Source organism: Microcebus murinus, chromosome 11 (assembly GCF_040939455.1).
Source record: "Microcebus murinus isolate Inina chromosome 11, M.murinus_Inina_mat1.0, whole genome shotgun sequence".
Lineage (NCBI taxonomy): Eukaryota > Metazoa > Chordata > Mammalia > Primates > Cheirogaleidae > Microcebus > Microcebus murinus.
Genome location: NC_134114.1, coordinates 83,965,948 through 83,988,651, shown reverse-complemented (window position 1 = coordinate 83,988,651; position 22,704 = coordinate 83,965,948). Strand labels below are relative to the sequence as shown.

At 40.0% G+C, this 22,704-nt stretch overlaps 1 protein-coding gene across 2 annotated transcripts in view; it reads left to right on the top strand.

Annotated features, from left to right (window-relative positions):
• NREP (neuronal regeneration related protein) overlaps positions 1-21,594 on the top strand; it is a 28,468-nt gene extending 6,874 nt beyond the window's left edge. For both annotated transcript variants that reach the window (XM_076008267.1, XM_012763767.3), the window contains exons 4-5: positions 15,567-15,644; positions 20,401-21,594. In XM_076008267.1, coding sequence (XP_075864382.1) covers positions 15,567-15,644; positions 20,401-20,526 — 204 coding nt within the window. In that variant the 3' untranslated portion in view covers positions 20,527-21,594. The remainder of the gene's footprint in view (positions 1-15,566; positions 15,645-20,400) is intronic.
• Positions 21,595-22,704: the final 1,110 nt, after the last annotated feature.

The following is a 22,704-nucleotide window of genomic DNA, read 5'->3' as shown; positions in this document are numbered from 1 at the left end:
TTTTGTGATTCTGTGATACATGGCAAACTTAACAAACAATGTAAGACAATATAATCTAGTGCTAAATGCAAGATATAGATAAGAGTGATAATATTAAGGACTGAGGACTGGGGATAGTAGTGGGAAACTTTTATTAAGGAGGTGAAAATTAAGCTAGAGCCTGAGATGGCAAATACAGGGCACACATGCCACCGCTAACTCCTACACATTTGGCAGACATTGCCAATCAACCTTGACACCCATTATTGCTTTTCTGCCTGAGTATAATTTTGAAATCCTCAATATGGTGTTCTAGGATGCCACTAACAATTGATTGGAGTTGGCACAAAACTCGAAACCTAGAAGTGGGCTGTTTGCTCCTTGAGAGCAGGTACTATGCCTTATTAAGCTTTTCATTCCCAGGACTTAGCACCAGTCCCTAACAAATATTGAACGAATGAAGAATTAAGAATATTTGGGTAGATTTAGATGAGAGAGAAGAGTTATTCCAGATAAAAGAAATAACATTAGAAAGTTATGCTTGCAAGAGTGAGCATAATGCATTTTTAGTACTGTAGGGAAGATCCTTCTCCCTGTTTCGGGCCTCTGTGCTGTCAAGGACAGACTTCAAAAACCAGACCTAGAAGTCAAAGACTTGATGTGCTAAGCAATCGGAAGCCACTGAGCAGGCATCTTAGAGATGGGCTCTCACTCAGGTTACCGAGCTGTCTCAGGTTCTTTGCCTTTTGCCTATGCCTAACAGAAAAGAGCACACACACGCTCACACATACTTTCTGATTAAAAGCAACCTCTTCCTGTGTAGCAACCTCTCGCTCCCCTTGAGCTGGGGTGGAGTGGTGGAGAGAAGGAGGGTCTCTAGCTAGAAGGGACCGGGAAGGGGAAAAGGAGCATGCTTATCTTCTAGAAAGAGTGGCAGTACTTCCATTGGCAAATCCCAGCAGGTTCAGCGTTGCCCCTTGGCCAGGTAGGGTGTGGCTGCTCTGTGAGCTCCCTGAAAGAAGGCACCATGCTACCTTTCTGTGAGGCTAACTGGGTTGCAGGCATGTGCTAATGATTTGCAACCACATGTGCCCAGCTCTTCTCTTCCTCCATTTCTTCCTGATCCACCAGACATACTTATTTGAAATACAAGCCAATGCTTACATCATCATAATAAAATTGTTTATAATTTGAGGCCTACCAGCTGTTACTAATTTAGTCAATAATCTGGTGACCAACCAAAGGAAATCTCATCACATGGTACAAGAAAGTTGGGGAAAGCCAAGTCCAAGAGGGATTTTTTTTTTCTGGAATTTTTTTCTTACAAACACAGAGATTCTCACCTTAGAATGCATTATCTGCAAGATTTTCGACATAAAATTATATAACTAGCTCTTTTGACCCTTGCAGTTGAGTTTGGATTTATTTGTAAATTTCTCAGTAAAAATGACATAGGTAAGCATTGCTCCTTGCATTCTTTATGCCTTTATGCCTCTCCGCCTCATACCTTGAACTAATTTTTTTTTTCAACTGCTGTGCTTAGACCTTCGTAAGTTTAATTTCTGTGATTAGGCAGACATGCCAGGAACTATGTGAATGGATCCTTCACTTCTAGTCAATGATGGGAATATATTTCCTAGAGGGACCAGGACACTTGTTATTCCAAACATGCCCCAGAATTCCCTCCTTCTGTGCTTTTGCTTTTTCCATTCTAGAAAGAATATATCTCCTGGTAAGATAAAGCCATTTTTCAAGACTGAATTTAAAAGACAACTCAATGAAACCTGCCCTGTTACTAACAACAGGAATAATCTTATGCTACTCTGCACTCTTATCACACCTATAGCCATCTACTTGAAGCTGGCTTATTTCTGCATGTTTTTCTATCCTCCAAGATTATAAACTTGGGACAAGAACATTGACCCCTAGTAACTTAGCATTACCCCTCCCTTCTTGATGGCAGTGAGGCTGTGATGCCTTGTTTTTTTTTTTTTTTTTTCTTTTCCTCTATCAGCAGAAATGTCAATTCAGATGTGGAAATGTTTCATCACTGAGAGGGAACTCTAGAATAGCTAGAGTTTGGTGTTCTCTTTCTACAAAGTAGAAGGACACCCTAGCCTTCATCAACATGTTCTAATGGGACGTTGGAATAGATCGTACACCGTGAACCAGTCTGATCTCTGCTCTCATATCTAACCAGGATGCTCAGTGGTCAATAAATGCCCGTGGAAGAAACGAATGGGTTGGTCATGGATACGTAACAATCTGTTATTTCTAGGTAGGACCAGGTACCAGGTAGGTGGCCCACTTTGGGATTTACAGCCAGTAACAGCCAGGTACTTTGCACAATTGCGATAGCTCAGATTATGAATCTTGTGACCCAGGCAATGAGATGGACCATGCACTGATTATAAATTCACTGCTTTCAAAACCGTCTCAATGGTAGGGAGGCGGGAGGTAAGGCGAAGTGTTAAGTGAAATCTAAGCACACTACAAAAACAACTCCTAAATTCTGTGCTCCCTTCCTTTACACTCCTTAAGGTAAAAGAGGTTCTGAGGGGCTAGAAAGCTAGGCTGGTGTGGTCTGCTGGAAGGAGTGTCGTTTTGGGTCAAAGTCACACATCTCGTGCCTGGACACTCTGGCTGTTGGAGTGCCGTTATGTACGAAGTTGTTAATGTGGTTTTTCCTCTCAGTAGTCTGATGGAGGCAGTCATGACAGTAGAGCGAAACCTGCCCTGGTTTCCCAGGGTAATGAAATCTTTTTAAGTAAAGTTATTGCCTGTTATTACCTTAGAATGGTTTCTGATCGGTGCTTCTTGCCTTGAAAGCGTTACGATCATCTAGTTGGAGATATTTTCAAACCCTTGCTTTTAGACTGCTTGGTTCATTCAGTGTTCATCCTTGCTTTCATAGAGAAATACAAATATAATTCAGTCCGAGAAAAAGGAAAAGTACCTGAGAGTGTGGCCAATGAAAGGAAGGTCTGTTTGCCCCTTTTAAGCTGAAATTGGGAACCAGAGCCACTGATTGGAAAGGAAGAGGGAATAGCTGAATACTTGTTGGCCATAAAAATACTGAGCCAAAGACTCACCAATAGGTAATTAAAACAAGAGAGTGGCTCATGATGTGTACAGAAGTTTTGGTGTGGCTGCTTCCCACGGCGCCGCTACCTGCCTCATCAGAGAGAAGCCTTCAACTTTAGCTCTTCCCTCTCCTCCACTCCAGCTCTTACTCAAATCGCCATCACACACCATGTCCTTTGATTACTGGGGCAGGTAACAGCCTTTCTGGCTGAATTCAGTTTGATACAATTCCAGTCCGGAAAAGTACTACAGTCTGGTGGCTGAACAGTGAGAAATCTACAAAAGTTGTTTTGTTTAAAATGGGTCCAGGCATTTTGAGGACACTTTTACTGGATAAAGTTGGTGTCTGATACAGAACCTATTCTTGGACAGGAAAGAGTAGAAATTAGAAGACAGTGCTGCGTTGGCAGCCAACATTCAGAACTGTCAAGGAAAACATATCTTCGGTGGTTTAAATGGATGAAACTTAACTGACGAAGATACTTATAAAACATGACCCAAGTAGGGGTTTGATATCAAGTACTTCCTCCATGAAGTTTCATGCCTGTCACTAAATAGTTTAGTGGAAGTTACCCAAAAGGCCTACTGGGACCATGATCTGAAAGTCTAGTTTGTGTGCACATTTGCTAGGTAGTTGCTGAGTCCCAGTATATCAGTGTGCTGTGTGGCTTTGACAGCACACCGTTGCACACCTAACCTAGTGCCTGCTGCCTTGTAGGAACTCAGCTGATACTAGGTGAAAGAATGAATACTGTGCAGGGAATGGACCCACTGTTTGAAAGCATGAAATATCAGGGAATTCCAGTTGTTTGGTTAATAGAATTAGAATTTGAAATGATGACTTATATTAACTAGCCCACTGATGTACTGAATAGACTTCCTGGGATTTGGTGGCATAGTTTTAAAAAAGCTTTTTTTTGAAAATAAATGGATTTTCTTTGCTACTTTGGCATTTCCAGCCCAAACTAATGGGACATAACTCTTTGACAAGATGTTCATTGTATAGAAGTGAAAACTGCCAATCAAATATTCAATACCTCACAGAAAATACTTAGTAAATATTTCTTGATTAATTGATTGGGTAACTGAGATTATATATCTAGCCAATTTAGGATCAAATATGCTGCCCACATCTTCCTAGAGCCCTTCTCGTCTTCGTAATTTTAGTCCTTAATGACTTGGATTTGACTTTTCTGAAGCCTGGATGCTATGGACCAGAACCGAGTCTCCATTTCTTGCTGCCCTGTGGAGTCTTGGGTCTAATTATACATCATAAAATACCCTGGCCTTGCATATTTTTCTCACTTCTTGATAGTAGAATCTTAAATTGTTCTGATCTAGTTATCAAGGTCTGGGAGCCAAGTCTCCACATCTTTTCATTTGATCTTTATTAGCCTATTCTTTTTTCTTCTTTTTTTTTTTCTTTAATAAGGACTGCTTTTTAAACTTTAATTCTATTATATGAAGCTTGACTGTCTACACTGTCATAATCAATTCAATCAGAAATTCAATTAAATTTGTTCTTTGGCATCATAGAAACAATTTATCTGATAGTTAATATGAATTTTTACTAAATGGGTCAGCTGTTCTTATGTTGTTTAGACAAAGCCAGAGGGATGTCATGTCTTTGTGATTGAAAACAGTACTCTGTCACCTGAGGATCAAATGTGGCACACCTTATTACTTGCTATTTGGTGCCTAAATGGTTCTAATAACTAATAATTCGCTTGTTATCCCATCTCCATCCTTACATTTGTCTGTCTTTAGAACTGTCTGGATTTCTAATACATTAATTAAAAGTTTCCAAATGGAGTCAGGTTAAATTTTTTTTTTTCCTGAATTTGCCATTCTTAGTAGTTTGTTCACTGACTCTCTGGTCTCGTGTTTATTTCTTCTTCTTTAATTAGGATCACTTATATTTTTAGGCAGTGTATGGTTTATGTATCTGTAGATCATTGATAAAAATACGATTTTAATCTTCTTTTAACTAAGCAGTAACTAAGTTTGTTTTTAAGTTGACTAACATTTTGAAAAGCAGAGTTACAGTGAACAGGATTTCGAATGCATTTGGTGAACAAGAAAGTTATACTGAATTAGATTGCCCATTGGTAGGCCATCTGAGAAGGAGCTGCTTAGGAGTTCATTTGGGGGTCATATTAAAACAATTTGGTTTCTCAGTAAATGCATTTTGTAATTAGCTGCAGTGATTGCTAGATATTTGTATTGTGCTGAACATTTCCTTCCAGGGAAAACTGAAAAAAGACTAAACTGTGATTACCAGTATTGCTTGGGTTTAATTAGATTGAAAGTCTTCATGTAACCAAGCCATAGTTGCTGTGCTAAATCTAGTCTTTCCTGAACAAGGGTAGTAACACATAACCACTGGAGAGCAAACCCTTGTGTCCTCAAACATTGCTTTTTCCTTTTTAAGGTTATTTATTTTTGAAGGTTGGCTATTTATAAGAAACATAGGCAGCAGAGCAACAAATATTTTTGAGAAAATTACCCTTGACAGCTAGTGTCAGAAATCCATCCAAATTTCATCACAAGGGCACTAAGAAGAGATGTGCAAAACCTACATGGGGGACCGAAAACAGGCCCTGGCTTTCAGGGGGCCTCATGGTGACACTGCAGGTGGCTCTGGGGAAACAGCAGAGCAGAACTATATTGACACACTGTTCTGCAAGAAAAGCAGCTGGGTTGGCATCCTCCCTTCTCCATTTCTTGGCTGTGTGACCTTGTGCAGGTTCCGTGAGTACTGTCCCTTATTCTCATCTGTAAAATGGTGGTGATGGGGATAATCATAGCTAACACAGATCCTCTTACGTGCCTGACCCTGCTGACAGCACTTTACAGATGTTGGTTTATTTCATCCTTGCAGTAACACTGTGAGGATTACATGAGTGCACCTGGAAAACATGCCCAAAGTTAACAAAGCAAAACATTATGATGGACTCTAATGATGCATTTCTACAGAAAACTGTAGGTCCCCAAATTTCCATACTCTGCTATATATGGTTCTAACTACCCAGTGTATTGCTCTTAGTTCTCTTCTTTTGGAGAAGTATAGTTTTGATGTTTGGTTTACAGTGGAAGAAAGACTGAGGGGTGAAAAATATGTGGTTGAGTTCTCATTGGAGAATGCCGTCAGATTTAGAATGAAGGTCTGAGTTAACAATACTGTCTTTTTCATATTAATTAAAATACTGGTGATTCCTTTTCTAGGGAACTTAAGCCTCCAGTTTGGCATTCCTTTTGCAGTGATTTTTTCACAACTCTTGAAGCATGTGTTTCTTTGGTGACTTCTAGCCCTGAAACACTTTATCTTTTGGGTTGGAGACCCCTCCCTTGGGTCTTCTCTGCGTCCCAAGGTACTGCCTGACTGAAGCCCTCATCAGAGAGAAGCCTTCTACTCGATTAGCCCTTGCTCCTTCCGTAGGAGGTGAAAACCCAGGTGGTGTACATGGGCACATCCATTCAAACCTTATTCTATTCCTCTTGTGCTTTTAGTTTTTTGCCGGTTTTCTTAGAGGATGGGTTATTGAAAGCAGGAGTAGCCTCTATTTGATTTGAGCATTTATAGCATGTTCATAGAGATCTGGATATATATATATATATATATATATATATATATATATATGTCAGACTTCTTATCAGATAAACTAGCCTCTGATTTAAACCAATTTTAATTATATTCCCCCACAACAAAAACCACTTTCTGTCCAAACTTAGTGGCCTGTTATGTTTGCTGTTGAAGCAATACCAGTCTTTAAATGACCAGGACAGTGCAAGACAAGCATTGAACTGTGAAATGACTTTTGCTAAATGCTGAGGGGTTTGCAACTGCCAGCAGAAGAGGGTGCATTGCTGGAAAGAGTGAATAGTTTCTTTAGGAATGAGCACTTAAGGAGAAAATGCAGACTTTCTGGAAACGTCTTACACATGTCAATGAGAGGAATGCTTTGAAATGTCTTCAGACTCTTCAAAAGCAATCGGTTATCTAATCATCCACCCAGACCAAGAAAAATCCAAAATCCTATGTCTAGATAAATAAATATAATACTTATCTCACTAGCCCTCGAGATTTACCAGAATAAATAGGACTTAACAAAATAAATAAGATTTTTGAACAATTATTCTTCCATGTTGTTGGTGAAAATTTTCATAAAATAATGCATAGCACAATAATTTTTGAACAGAAGGGAAGAAAAAACAGCATTCTTGGTGACTAGAAATTAGACTTACAATTATTTGAAGGTAGAACCCATCATAGCATACCTAAAATTATTCAAACCAGCTAATAAAAGCAAGTCTAGATGTTTCCTATTAAGCTTGGAATGTGCTTGGAAAAAGTCCTCCTACTCCAGATGTCTAGTATTAGAAAGCACGTCAACAGCATTACTCTCATTTGTGGTGGAGAATACCATTCTGAAATTCACAAGTGCAGTTTGGTGTGCTGGAGCATAATATAGAATCAGTATTCCAAATTTTCTTTCTTTTCTTTCCTTTTTTTTTTTTAAGTACCTTTAGGAGAAGCATCACAAGATGTAGTGTTTCTAATTTCTTGGTCACAAATGAAAATCAATTTATGTAATGGAATAAGGTGGTCCAGACTTAGAACTCAGATGTGTTAAGTAAATATTTACTCTGGTTCCACTCCAGGGAGGTAAAAGATTTTATTAACATATTTGCTGAGGTCATGGGGGCAAGGAATAGCTTATGCTGTGCCTAAATGCCTGAGGGGCCTTTTTGCTGCAAGTTAACAAAGGCTAATTTTTTTTTTTCTTCATCCGAAAAGAGCAAATATGTTGTGGCCTTTGCTTTTTAATTGTTCATTCACAACTGCATAATCTCAAACTAGAGTTTTAAAAGGCTGCTTTATTTTTTTTTGCCCCCTTTGTTTGGAAACTCTCTTCTCAGATACTACGAGATTTGTTTCCAAGCATCATTCTCGTACTTTTTCGCCTGGTTTACTTTGGGCTGCTATCGGCTGTTTGCACTTTGTTTTGTCTTCATTGCTGAAAAGGAAAAACCACCCATTAAAAGTCGAGATTTGAAGTGTTGAACTTAATTCCTTGAGTCCAGTCCACAGTTTGGCTCCGATTACTGTACCAGGCTGACCTCCAGTCCAGGGGAGGGTGCCTTGGCAGAAATCTGAAAATTCCTCGATCAGTAACTCCCTTTTTTGGATTTATGGAGTCTTTAGGTGGATTGCTTTGTGCTAAGCATGTTCCTGTTGGAGAGGAGTGAGGCTGGGGTGAGAGGACGAGTTTGCGCAACGTGAGTGTTTGCAGCTGCCCTCGGGTGTCCACCGTGCTCAAACTAGCCAGCCGCTCCTGGGCACATTCAAAGCCCCGCAAGCTCACGCAATGAATGGTTTTAAGTAGTGGTGAAAAAGAAAAGTCGGGCAATGTTGTTAACCTTTTGTGGCTTGCCCCTGACTTGATGTTTTTTGTCCCCCTCCCGACCCCTCCTTCGAAAGTCTTTGCTGTTATTCTTAGAAATCAAATTTTAAAAGAGCTCGGCGGCCAAACAAGGAGAATATTATATTGTGGAACAGAATGACTGTGAAAGCTCTTTGTGCTGACGATTAATTTCACATGTAAACACTTTCATTTTGTTGCCAGCGAGGAGATTTCCTTTTCCTTTCTCTGCCCGGTTGAAGTCTAGAAATAAAATCCCACAGCTGTCAGTTTCCCACATACTCCTCAGCGGCCTCTCAAGATGGTTCCACAACGAGCAGCGTGCATTCAGAGGATTCCACTATTAGAGTCCTCACAGCTTGTTTCAGACATCCCCAACTCAAAGCAAAGAATCATAAATCTTTTGCCTGCCTGACGTGTAACGTTGGACGGTGACGTAATCTGCTACGTAATATTGGCAAATGTGAACATTTTCTGTGCCTGTCATGGGAATACGCACGTGAAGTGAAGCGAATGCCAGTGAGTTCAACCAAACTGTGAGCTGTCCTTGTTTGTCTTCCTTATTGAAACACAGTTGTCTTCCCCAACCCCTACTTCCACATAGTAAGGGCTGGTGGGGCCATAGAAACTCTGGAGTATCAATCAGCAGGTATTCTGATACAGCAGAGCCGCAAACGCCACCCTTTTCTTTCTAGCAGGATGGCATTTATGGCTATGGAGCACAGTAGTCAAGTGTTCATGTTCATAATGCTTTGTCTGTAATTACTCATTGTTACTACCGCCAGCTCCTGTGCGTGTGTGTATGTTTAAATTAGGTCAATGGTGCATGTTTCATTTAGTTCCCAAGCCAGGGTGGTTGCCAACCTAGGTCCTAACACTTAGCTTCCATTTTCCAAAATGCCCAGAGATTGTATATATCATCTGAATGCAGTGTTCTGCATGCTTATCTTTTTGTCTTCCAGTGACAATGCATTTCCCCCACTGTGTGCTTCCTCTCCAAGCAGCACGCACAGGGTTAGGCAGATCTCTAAGACTAGGTCTCTGGAGAGAGAGAGCGCAGTGCATCATCTTTTGGCAACGTTTAAACTTTGATGTAATGGTGTTCGCAGAGAAAATGATCCTTGTAGCTCATTTATGGTTTCAGTTTACATTCTTGCCTCTCACATGACCAGTAACACCTGGGAGCAGAGTGGCTTTTGAGGGAGCTGCTTAATAGCGCTACTTCAAAGGGCATTTGCAGAAATGAAGTGCATGATATGCACATAAATTCTCTTTGAACTACAGTACTAGGTTTCACAACCTTCTGGCCAATTAGGCGGAGTAGAACATGTACGCGTACAGACACACGCTATTTAATTTGCAGAGAGATTATGAAATATATGCCTTTGCTGCACAAGAATTAATTATGCAGGTTGGACACCTGCTGCCCTAGTCTGCTTTCCTAATTGCAGGGAGTGGGCACTCCTCCTTGTTAAGTCATAAAAGGACCATGTGCCCATTCTTTAAATGCATAGGACCACGACAAGGATAAAGAATAATATTACAATGGTGATCATTAACAACCAAGCCATGCAACATGTCTTTATGGTAGATTTCTGAAAAGGTATGTTAACGAATTAAGTAACATTTATGTATGTGGTGTATTCAGGCTCTGAATAAAGATATGACCCTTCCTTTAAGGATCATACCCCAAAGAAATATTGATAAAGACAATAAATGAACAAAGGAAAATACAAATTTAAAGTTAAAAAATAGATATAATTCAAATTTTACACGTAATATGGTAGAAGTGATAGGGAACATCTCAAAGAACTTTTACATTGATTCTGTGTGTGGGCCACACTATTGGAAAATAAATAGCAAGTTTGGAAATGAAAAGCTTAAAAGAGGTTAAAAAAGGAATTTAACCAATAATCTAGTTTGCATATTTTTTAGGACCTCAAAGGACTGGTTTCTGATTTTTACTACATTTTATTTTTCTAATTGGGAGCACTAGTTGTCAGTGATATATAATAGTTTATACCAAGTAATAATTACTGGCAAGCTAATTGTCTTACAGACTTTAAAAAATGAAGTTATTTTTCATGATACACTGTGTATAGAGTAAAACAAGTCTAGAAAGAAAGAAAGGAGGACAAAAAGAAAGAAAGGCAAACACCTGAGTATTTATTCTAAATTTGTAGACTGTGACAGACTATTGAAATTTAAGTACCCAGCTAGCAAATACCTTTAAAACAATCAGTAAGAAATACTACATATTCACCATATTTAAATATGTAGTGTGTTTAAATACATTAACTATACTCGAAAGCATAGAGTTGGTTTTACATAAGAGTTGCTCATGGATAGCTAAATGCATACCGGTCGTGATTACTATATTTAAGCCAACGTGATTCCTTATATCATTTCATTGTATTTAAACTTAATCATCAGTGAGATAAATGTAGGATTGTAGAAAAAGATTTATTAATTCAGTGACAAGTATAAATACTCAAACTTTCCCAGAATTCAAGCAGAACTTTCGCATATTCTCCAAATTAAAATAATTAAAATTTTCCTTGCCCACTACATTTCCACCAATATTCATATTTTCTTAATTGTTCAGAATTTAGCTTGCTTCTCTTATTTCCTACATGACTTCTGGAAAAATAGTATTCTGGAGGGTTTTAAGGATTCTGTTTGTTCAAGAACAAACAATTGTTTATTTTATACATGGAGGAAGACATATTAATACCTTAAAAGAAGACATACTCCTCTTATGAAGATTATTGCAAACTCTGGCTTTACTTGTTTAATAACAACAGTTTTGAGGTGTTCCATGTGTATTACCCAGAACACTTAGATTTTCAAGATACAAACCATCACCACCAACAACAAAAGAGAACTCAGTAAATTGTAAAAAAGAATGACAGTTAATTTAATTGGTCTTCCTGAGAAACACAAACTTGGATTCAGAAGAATGAATGAATGGCATAGAGTATGTCACATGTCCATCTTTGAAGCATCAGCTGACTCATACCAAGAAGAACGAGCAGCTTTACAGCCCAGCAAGCGCAGACGGACTCCAGAAAGAGAGATCAACTTACCAGTTTTCTGACCCTCCTATTATCAGCACTGAAAAGCCTCAATCACAGGGTCACCATCAGCTCCTGTTATTCTGAGCTAGTTAGAAAACTGAAGGCACAGAAACCTGTGGGGGCACATTGGTCTTGATATTGTTGTGGCTGCTGAGAGCTGCAGGAGACCTGGCCACGGGGGGCACTTGCCCACGTGGAGCTCATAATGCCCTTGTCCCTCACCCTTTTATCACCCTTGGCTTATATCTGACAGCCATCAGATGCCCTCCCAGATCTGCTCACTGACCTCCCATTTCCTCTGTTGCCAGCACTACTGATATTATGCTAAATGTTGGTCTTATTTGTTGTTTAGTCTGTTGGTACACGTACCATCAGCGATTACATTTGACATAACCGATATGTTTCTTTCTTTTTTTGTTGTTGCACTTTAAGCACTCTCTGTGAGCTTGCTAGGGCTGCCATGAGAAAGTGCCACAGACTGGGTGGCTTCAGCAACAGAAACTATTTTCTCACAATCTGGAGGCTACAAGACTGAGATGAAGATAGCAGCAGGGTTGGTGTCTTCTGAGGTCTCTCTCCTTGGCTTATGGACAGCTGTCTTCTCCTTGTGTCTCCACGTGGTCTCCTCTCTCTGTGTCCTGATCTCTTCTTAGAAGGATACCAATCACTTTGGATTAGGGCTCACCCTGATGTCCTCCTTTTAACGTAATTACCTCTATAAAGACCCTGTCTCCAAATACAGTCATGTTCTGAGGCACTGGGGTGTTAGGACTTCAGCATATGAATTCTGAGGGACACAAGTCAGCCCCTCACACATTTTTAAAATTATCTTTTTGTGGGTTAATCACCTCTACTATACTCACACCGCCATCCCCGCCCCCAGACTTGAGCTTCTAGAAGGCAGGAGCTCTTTCTCTTGCAATTCCCTAGAACCTAACACAGCATCCAGCACATGCAGCTCTTTCATGAACTCTTGGTGAACAAAGGCATAGACATCAGTTAGAAATTTGAAGTTGAAAAGTAACACTGTGGCCCTGACTGCCAGCAATAGAACCTGGGTAGTAGACTAGAAGATGTTCAGCTGAGAAGACTGGCGCGGAGAAAATGCAGTACATTCAAACTGAGACCGTTTTGACTGAAAGGCTAATGACTGTTGCTTGTGACTACTCATTCTCCATGTCCAGCATTGGGACGAAGTAAGGGTTGGGGACCTTGCGGAATACCGAAGTTCAGGTTCAAGTCATTTCAGAGCAAGAATAATGATTATCTATAGATATTTTCTCTTAAGCCCTTCATTTTAGAGTCTCAAAAAACCACAGGTATAGGCAAGAATAAGGCTGTAATGTAGAGAGACAGTATTTATTTCCTATAATCTGCCTCCATTTCTGAAAACCAACTATGCTTAAAAGAAAAATATCCCCTTCAGATACTATGTCCATGCATATGCTGAGTTCTTAGATACCAACCAAGCAGGTTTTCAGAATGTAACTGAGACTCCTTCTCTTTCCCTGCCGTTTTTTGGCTTAAGATTCTGACTTTGAAGGAGATTTGAAAAATTTACCACAAGGCCAAAGCAACGTTCATTTTTCTTAAAGTACACAATGATTAGTTTATGATTCATACACTGAAACATGCCTAATTGGAAATGCCCTTGACCAATTTAACAAATACAAAAGTAAGGGAGAAAGTTTCCTTAATCATGGGTTTTGCTATCAGATACTCATGTTCCCAAGTTCTTTGGCAAAAATCACTGACTGTTTTTCTAAACAAAGGGAGAGCTCTTGGAAAAACAAATTGTTAGAAAAAGAGTAATAATTCTGAGAGGCAAGCTATTTTCTCCTACTAATTACTTGGGGGGAGGGAGGTTAATATTAATCCCTTGAACCTAGAAGTTAAAAGCTAAAGCAGTGTCATTAAAATAGAATATCCCAGAAAAGCACAGGAACACAGAAATGACAACATTTTGCTTTTAATTGCTTCCTATGCCTACTAAGGTTTTACATGCACTTTTATCAACGTTTTCGGTTTCCAACAGAACTTGATTTCTTACTAGTATTTGTAATATTTTAATCTGTACTTAAAACATGCTTTTTAAAGTGTCCATATAGGAAGGTAATCATTTTATATCTACTTATTTATATTAAGTGAACTTACACTTGATCCCAAGTTGGAGTCTGCTAAAGTTAAGCCCAAACTGGGGTTTTTTGTGCTGTGACTTTGTTTTAAGCCTTGAAAAGAGCTTGTATATTTTAGATTGTAGCTTTGTTTTCTTCACCCATTCCTGGCTACAGGGAATGTCAGGGAATGTCTGCTTGTCCCAAGCAAGGCAGATGGTGGAATACTCCCAAAAGGAGCTGAGCAGAGGACGGGAAATCTGGGGAAGAGAAAGGTGGCTGGGGTTGGGGTAACTGCGTGGCTCAGAGAGCAGCCCCTGTCCAAAGTGAGATGATGGTTCCAGTTCTTGCAGGATGAGCTCTCAAATATTTAAGACCCAAATGTGGGTGGTGGTTGTGGACTGCTGTAATTTTGAGGGAGAGGTGGTAGGCGATTTTCATTCTTGGATAATGCGAGGGCAGGCAGTGGAAAGAACTGAAGTTTAGAATCTGGAAACCTAGTTTGAGTTCCAGTCCTACCATACACTGACTGTGTAACTTTGGGAAAGGTAGTTGATCTTTCCGAATTTCAGTTGCCTCATGTGTGTAATGGTTAATAAGACCTACGCATAGGGTTATTGCCTGGATAAAGTAGGTGGTGTATGCAAAATGGCTTTGTAAGCTGGGATGGACTATAAATATGACTGGTGTAGAGCAAAAATGGTTACTGTTCGATTATCCCAAAGAATAAACACAGCCATCTGCAGTTCCTACCTCAACCCCCCTGACCAAATGGATTGAAGGGGGCATACAAGACATTGCAGTTGACTCAAGGGTGAGGCTACCTCATCCAGTGCCTCCAAAAACGAAAGTGGCATCTAAGTCTGTTTGCTGATCTATTGAGATGTGACTCTTAATTATTGTTTATTAAATGTGAGGCTTAACATGCAGAAATTAGAGAACCAGAACTGGAGGGAATCTTACCTAAAATTCATCTTCTTCCTCTGAGTGAGACTATATCAAATGTGAATTAGCCCTGACAGATGGTTGTTGGGTTCTGTCTCTAAAATTTTTTTTTTTTTTAATGAAGACTTCACAGTTTTTCTGTCTAAATTCTTTTAGTAATTTAACAATTCTTATGCTGAGTTTTTCCTTATAGCTGACCTAAATCTGTAGTTGTAATTTTTAAGTCCTTTACCCCACTCCCTGTCTTACTGGAGATGGAGAACAGCTGGTCAGCAGCCTTATGCTAATCTCCCTTTGTGTATTTAAAGAAGGGTTACTCATTTCCACTCCCTCGCTCCACCTCCTCCCACCCCCGAACTCATGAGCTAGTATTCTCCAAGTCATTCATGGTGGTGCTGCCCATCTCCCACCCCGCCCTCGCAGCCTTGGCTGTTCAGGCAGCTGGGCAGAGTGTGTTGTCAGTGGCCACATGGGCGTGGTGGAGAGAATCTGGGCTGCTTCTTCCTTTCCTCCTTTCTTTTGTGTGTAATCTTTAGCTTTCTAATAAATGATCAGGATAACCCCAGTTTGATGGATTCAAGACACAACATAAGAGTTTTGCAGGGACATTTGTGATAGGTTCCTTTGACAGTTAGGCCTCCCTGGTGACTTGGTGCACTCAGCAGACATGCCATCAGGCTGCTACATTATATGCTGAAGATAACATTGATTGATATCTCTTTTCTGTTGGACTTAGTCTTAGAAGACATTGACCCCAAACTCTCCTGAATGCAGTGTGTATTCAGAAGCACACCAGCGATTTGCAAGAGTTAATGGGTTCCGCAGTGCTCTAAGTTGCAATTGGGAAATAAGTGACTATTGAGAATTGAGTTCATTAAGCTTATCCCATGTGGTTTTATAGTCTTGTTTTTAATCTGAATATGTATGCTTTCATGTCTCTGTAGGTTTATTACCCAGGACTCTGTGTCTGGGTCAGTCAAGAACCATTTCCAAACAAGGAAATGGAGGGAAGGCTTCCTCAGGTAAGATGCTAGCTGCCATTCTCTTAGCACTGTTTTCAATTTAGAAGCAATTAAAAAAAAATCAGAGTTATTTTTTTTCATTTTAATATCCATTATAAGCTGCTACAATAAATCATTAATCTGATACTCTGATGACCTTGGAAATAACATATATTAAAAAAACATATCCTATAATCCTATGACTCTTAAAGTTCACATTATCTTCCTTTCTTGAGAAATAAGTCAAAAGCAAATTTTCACTTAAAAATCATGGAATCAATATATCAAATGTACACTTTACAGATTTTAAATTTGTTCCATTCCTGGTTAGACAAACTCAAATATGATGGGCAAGCTAAAGGATCTCTTATAAGTATAAGATGATGACATATTTGTCTGTTAATAATGCCTGAATGTCTGATAAGATTACCCATGAAACAAAATGGGAAGAACGTAACAAGACTGTTATATGTCTTTTTTTTTTTTTTTTTTTTTTTTTTTTTTTTTTTTTTTTTTGAGACAGAGTCTCACTTTGTTGCCCAGGCTAGAGTGAGTGCCGTGGCGTCAGCCTGGCTCACAGCAACCTCAATCTCCGGGGCTCAGCGATCCTACTGCCTCAGCCTCCCAAGTAGCTGGGACTACAGGCATGCGCCACCATGCCCGGCTAATTTTTTGTATATATATATTTTTAGTTGGTCAATTAATTTATTTCTATTTTTGGTAGAGACGGGGTCTCACTCAGGCTGGTTTCGAACTCCGGACCTTGAGCAATCCGCCCGCCTCGGCCTCCCAAAGTGCTAGGATTACAGGCGTGAGCCACCGCGCCCGGCCTTGTTATATGTCTTTCTCCTAAGTTTTAGGCCTAAAAAGAAAATTTATATAATCATGGTGTCTTTTGTTCTGGCCTGTTAGGTGTGACAATTCTCTGCCTTAAATAAATTTGTATATTTTATATATTAGGTTTTAGCACCATTTCTGAAACAAAAAAAAAGAAAAAAAACATGTATCAGTTTTTACTATAGATACTTTGGATGTTGCCTATTAGGGTAAATTTCCATTTGACTTCAAACAGGAGGATCGTACTTTTTACCAATGACCTGCTGATTTTGCAGTTCATAAAGAAAAATAAAGTCCATTGAAAATAAAATTTCTATTTGAAAGTTTCCTAAGTGTAATTGACCGATGGCAAGGCCATCCTCAGCCATCACTAGCATTTCAATGTGTAAGAAAGTCTTATTTACACTAAATGGGTTCAACAATTCCCTATCTCATACTGACAGGCAGAAGTTGAAGAGGTTGTGTCAACTGGCAGTTTGCACTGAAAGAAAACAATTCTAAATCACTTTTAATCTTTCAGAGAAATTTCTGAAGGTCAAGATTGAAATCATTGGCAGGAAAGTAGGTGAACAAAATGGTTTGGCCCTGCCCGAGCTAGACTTGCACGGATCTTGTAGAGAGAGTTGGAGTAGAAGAGAGCACACCCACACCCCACCACCTCCCCACTACCAGCCAGCGGCAGCAGCAGTATAACCTTAGACATCTTTACTGTGCCAGATCGGGGCACGATTCCCCTGAGGCAGGTGAGGGTGAGATGGGAAACAAAGTACAATATAGCCTTTTTGTTGGTTCTTGCCTCATTCAGGCATCCAAAGGTCCTCTCTTTGATACTGGCGACATCAACCAGAAGGGCAAGACTAAGTGAAACTCCTCAATGAGATCAACGGTGCCTCCCTTCACTCTTGCAAAGCCAGTCCAGGTGCTAGGTCTTGCCCACCCTGAGGCACGCTCCAAGGGGTGGGCACAGAACATTGTGGGATTCAGGTCTTCTGCTATTTTAAGTTCTGTCTTTTCTAAATAATGGAGTAGTATTTTAAGCATGGTACATTTGTCCTTTTCCCATCAATTTCCTTCTGGAAAAACATATCTTTGCATAATTGTAAGAAAAATAATCTTGATGTACTTGGTCCAAGGCACATTGTTGAATAACGGGGGATTAATCTCCTAGCAGTCATCAGCAGGGAGGGCCATCCACCCGGAGGCAAGGCCACTGGAGTGACCTCCAGGAGAGCCAGTCGTGGGAGCCACTGGACATATCTCACACACACACACACACACACACACACACACACACACACACACACACACGCCTGCCAAGCCTTCTAGATGACTCAAGTCCCTCTGTCCTGTAAAGATCACTGTGTTCTGGATGGTGGAAGCACATGGATGGAGTGCTTTTGCCTGAATTCTTATAAGGTCTGGAGAAATAAGATGCCATGGTGTCCTTTCTTCAAAATATATCCTCCCCTTGTTGCAGAAGCCTAAAATTCCTTTAGTAGGAGGCAGAAAAACTACTCTTTAATAAAAGTAGGGAGGCACTCAGAGGGGAGGGGGACTGAAATCCCTAGTAAATCCAGGGCGCCAACGGAGGATGGACAGAACTTTGTCATCTCAGGGCCTCTTCCGTGTCGGGTTCTGGGCACTCGGGTGACTTCAGCAGCACCTCCCTGCGTGACTTGGCACCGTTGCTTGCCAGGTCCGGTCACCTGGGTGTCTCCTGTACAGTAAGTTAACGAAGGACAGAATGGGCAGGGACTGTTTCTGTTTCTGTTTTAATCTCTGTAGGCTTAAAATCGAATTGAGTGCTCAAGCTATGGTAGGCACTCAGAACACGAATAATGAATGAAGAAATTCATGAGTCTTTGGGGACATCAAAAGAGAGAAAAAATAGTAAAAATGGTAAATTCAGATCTCAAGTGATCTCCTTCACTTTTTTTTCCTGGAAGTACCTCTTCCCAAATCTCCAGCTCTTTGTTACCTTTTGTTGTATGTTTTTCATGGAGGTAAAAGATTAGCAAAACAGACTTAAGAGACACAGACAAATGTGCTCTATATTCACTTCTGAGTAGACTAAGTCTGAACTGAAGAAGCAGTTTTAAGTCCAGCTATGTAAAGAGTGTAATTGTTGAGTGAGACAATGTTTGTGAACTTTTGATTTTCCTTCCCTCCTGGTCTGTGACAATTAACAGCTATTGAGCTCTTCATTTGTCCAAAACCTAAGTTTGTTATATCCTGAACCATGCTAATTGGTTGATTGGGGTCAACAAAAAAACATTTACCAGTTTTTACTGTAGATACCTTAGACGTTGCCTATTAGGGTATGTCTAATAGGCAACGTCTAAGGTGGGTGGTGGCAGGATTATAGTAAAGACATCAGGATTACAGTGGATTTCTTTTTTCTTTTTTTAATTTTGGGGATTGTGTACCAAAATTTCAAGATTGAAATTATTTTCACAACTTCAATGAACTACTCAATATTATGCTTTTGGAAATTTTATCTAGATACTTAAAGTGTCTGAAGGATGAATTGTATTTTCATTTAATTTTCTGTTTTGATCACATTAGTATTTAATGATACCAAAACAACCTCTAAAACCACAACCTAAGACTGGATTTTATATACATCCTAAAAATGTTGTATGCTCTCAAGTTTGAGATTTTTAAATGCAAAATTTAGGCACATCAGATGTTTAATATGAAAAATCTAGATAGTAAAGTGAGACTTCTTAAAGTTGACTTATCTGTTACGTTTAATTCACCCTTGAGCTGCTGAAAATATTTCTTCAGTTTCAAGTTGTTTGGAAGTTTCTGGCCTCTGAATTCTTCCTGAAAAGAAATTCAAATGTGGTAATTTACAGATCACAAGTTAAGATTGTCACTTTAATCCAAGTACTCACATCCAGTCAAATTGGCGTATTAAAACTGTCCTGTTAGAACATAAGATCTGAGCAAAAAACCAAACCAAACAAAAAAACCAGATCCTTTAAAACCATAAAGAATAATTTTTTCCCCAGATAACTGCAGTAATCAATGGTTTAGCTAAAAGGGAGACTGTTGAAAAATCTTCACTGTGTTCCTATCTGAACAGTACATTAAATGTGTTTGTGGTAGATTAAGACCTTATTTGTATCACTGCAGCAAGTGTGCTTCATTGCCCTGTGCTTTTGCTGTCTGGAGCAGTCCTCACCCTACCATGGTGGCTGACCAGTTGTCACCCTGAGGTAGAATTATTTTAGTGAGAAACACACAAAACTCACTCATCAGGATTGTGAGGAAAGACTTGGAACAGCCACAGTCATTCCAGACCACAAGAATCCCACCTTCTTCTGGCCTTGGTTGCCCATGGCAACCACTGCCCGGCCCCTCACCTTGACACTCCATCTTTGGTGCCCACGTCTGGTTCTGACGTTAGGGCCCATGTGGGATGTGCCACCTGCTTACAGAATAAACCATAGGTGGATAAGATGTAGGACAGTTGTGATGTGTTTTTTAAAATATTTTTATTACATATTAGAAGAAAGACTATTAATCCTCTCCATCACACCCACTGAATTCTTTATTTAAAAAAAAAAATCTATTAACCCTCTTATAAGCACCTCTCTGATGTTGGGCCATATCTGATGATACTAGAAACTATCCCCAGGTACGTGGGTCTGGGAAACGCTGCCTCTCACATGGCAGCATTAGAGAAACACTTGATTTTACTGAAGCAAAGACAGCCCGTTTCATGACTCCAGGCCCCCACAGACCTAATATTTACATTCAGGTGAGCTGTGTTTAATATGTAAACTCTGTTTGCAAAACAGCGGGAGTTCAAGGGTAGAATGTGGGCAGAAGAAGCAAAATTAAAAAAAAAAAAAAAAGAATGGTTTCAGAAGCATGACTGAATTTGTGTTTTTGTGTGTCTGTCTGTCTGTGTGTGGGCCCACCTGCCCTGCAGGGAAGACTTCCGGTCCCAAAGGAAGTGAACCGCAAGAAGAAGGATGTGACGGCTGCTGCCTCCCTGACCCCACCGGGTGGCAATGAACTCCGCTCCGCGAGCATCAGTTACCTCCACTTTTTTTAATCCTAACACCTCCATTTGTATTACATATGGTGTATGGGTATTGATGAGGTCATGGTATCATATATGGGATTTTTTTCTGTGTAAATCATCAAGTATAAGAAGAAACTATGGGACTCTGAGCCTTGCTTTAGAGAATTTACAGTGGACAAATAGCTATCATCAAACCAGTTTTTAATCATTCTGACTCAAGTGAAAACGCTCAGAATTTCACACTGTGAATCCACGTTTACAACCCTTACAGGTGGGCCTTCAGGCCTGGTTCGCTACGACAATGTCTTCCACAACTCAAACTCCCACCGTGCTCGCACAACTGGTCCACTCCTGCCTTTCACTCACACAGCTCCCGACTGCTTCTTGCAGAGGCTAAGAGTCCCCATTTTTTTTTTTTCATTTAGATGTAACGAGCCTAGTAGTTTATGTTCATCAATTGTCTGTATATCTCTATATTTTATCCATGTACTCTTTTGATGTATAGAAGTAGTTTGAAACTCATTGTTTCCTTGTGGTAAGTGACCGAGATGCTGCCACAGGACCTGAGACACTGATGAATGGTGCTATTTTGGACTTTCAACATGCTCCTTGGCGAGGTAGCTCTGATGGAGTTATTTTTTATTTCCATGTTCTAAGAAGGTGTTGGTACTCTGTTTCCCTGAATGTTGTTCTCTAGACTGGACTGACTTGTTTTCCTTGTGTCTTCAGTGTGGCTTTCTTCCTCAGTGTTGTAGGTTGAGTGAATGCTACCAGAGAGTGTGACAGGCTGTCGTCCCATTGGCTGGCACTCACAGACATGCAGTCACGGGAGCAATCACAAAACTGTAATCGACTTACCAAATCTATTCCTTTACGTAGCCTCGCCTGCCTGACTTAGAGAAAGAAAAGCAATAATTTCACAGGCGTTTTGAGGTGTCTCTTTGAGTTCTTTTTGTTTGAAAAGATGTTTGGGGGAAAAGGGCAAAAACTCTTTTTTTTTTTTTAACATGCCCCCTGGGGAAAAAAAAAATCCCAAACAGTGGCATCTGAGTAGGAATATGAAAAGTATACCTTTTCCAAAAATGAAGTTGGGAAAAATGTCTTTACAAAATAATATAATTTTAAAAAAAAATAGGCAAGAGTGCTCTTCTTTGGCGGTTTTGATAAGCAAGGTGTAGATTTTACATTTTTGTCCTTGCTCCCAACGAAGTGGATAAACAAAATAAAATACCATCTACTCATGGAATGTTGTTGTGTTAGCCAGTCTGAAAGCCCACCTTAATTTTTATATAACTGTCTTTTAGCTCTTCCTTTGACAGGGCAGGCCTTGTTCTGAACTGTTCGCTTCTGACTGTTTAACACTGACGACGCATGCGCTGCACTTCTTCGTTCTCTTCTCGCTCTCCCATTGGCCTGAGTTTCTTGTGCGTCCCACCCCCCTACCCCCTTTGTTAGAATAGGTATATCAGCTGTGTAAATAGAGCAAGAAACAGTATTCTGCATCTGTGGCATTTATGTAGAGTTGCAGTTGTGTACTGCTGAAAACGCAGGCTTTTGTAACAATGTGGTCTTTACTGATGCACTCATGACAAGTACCCAATGTATTTTAGCTATTTTAGTAGTATTTGTTCAATAAATATGCAAGCTGTAAGGTAACTGACTGATTTGGCTGATCATTGAAGAGGTCTGCTTTTGAACGCCTTCCCTGCTCCATATTAATTCATGTGTTCCCAGAGCCCCAAAAGTCAGGCCGGGAAACCCAAGGGCAAATATCAAAACAGATAGAATCAGCTCTGCCTTTCATGCATTTTCCCTTTTGAGGGTTTTATGAGATTAGGGGCTAGGCAGTAGCTCATTAAGATGGTATTTGCAGAGCTGCCTCTGGACACAAAGAAGAATTAGATCAAGATTTTTTATTTATGCACTTCCCCCCCCCTTTCAAGGCATTCCCACACACGTCAAAACATTCTTTCTCACTCCTTGCCATTAAGACCCACTCCATCATATTGTCTGTCCATACCAAAAGAGACCTGACCTCACGTCTTTATGGAATATTTGCACTTTTACACAGACAGAAAGCTTAAACTTGTAAGAGGATGAAAACTGGAGATTGAATGTTAAGTCATTAAAACTTAATTCGTATGTACCCGACCACCTGCCACCTATCAGATGATAAGATGATGGTCGCCAGAGCCTTCTGGAGGTCTT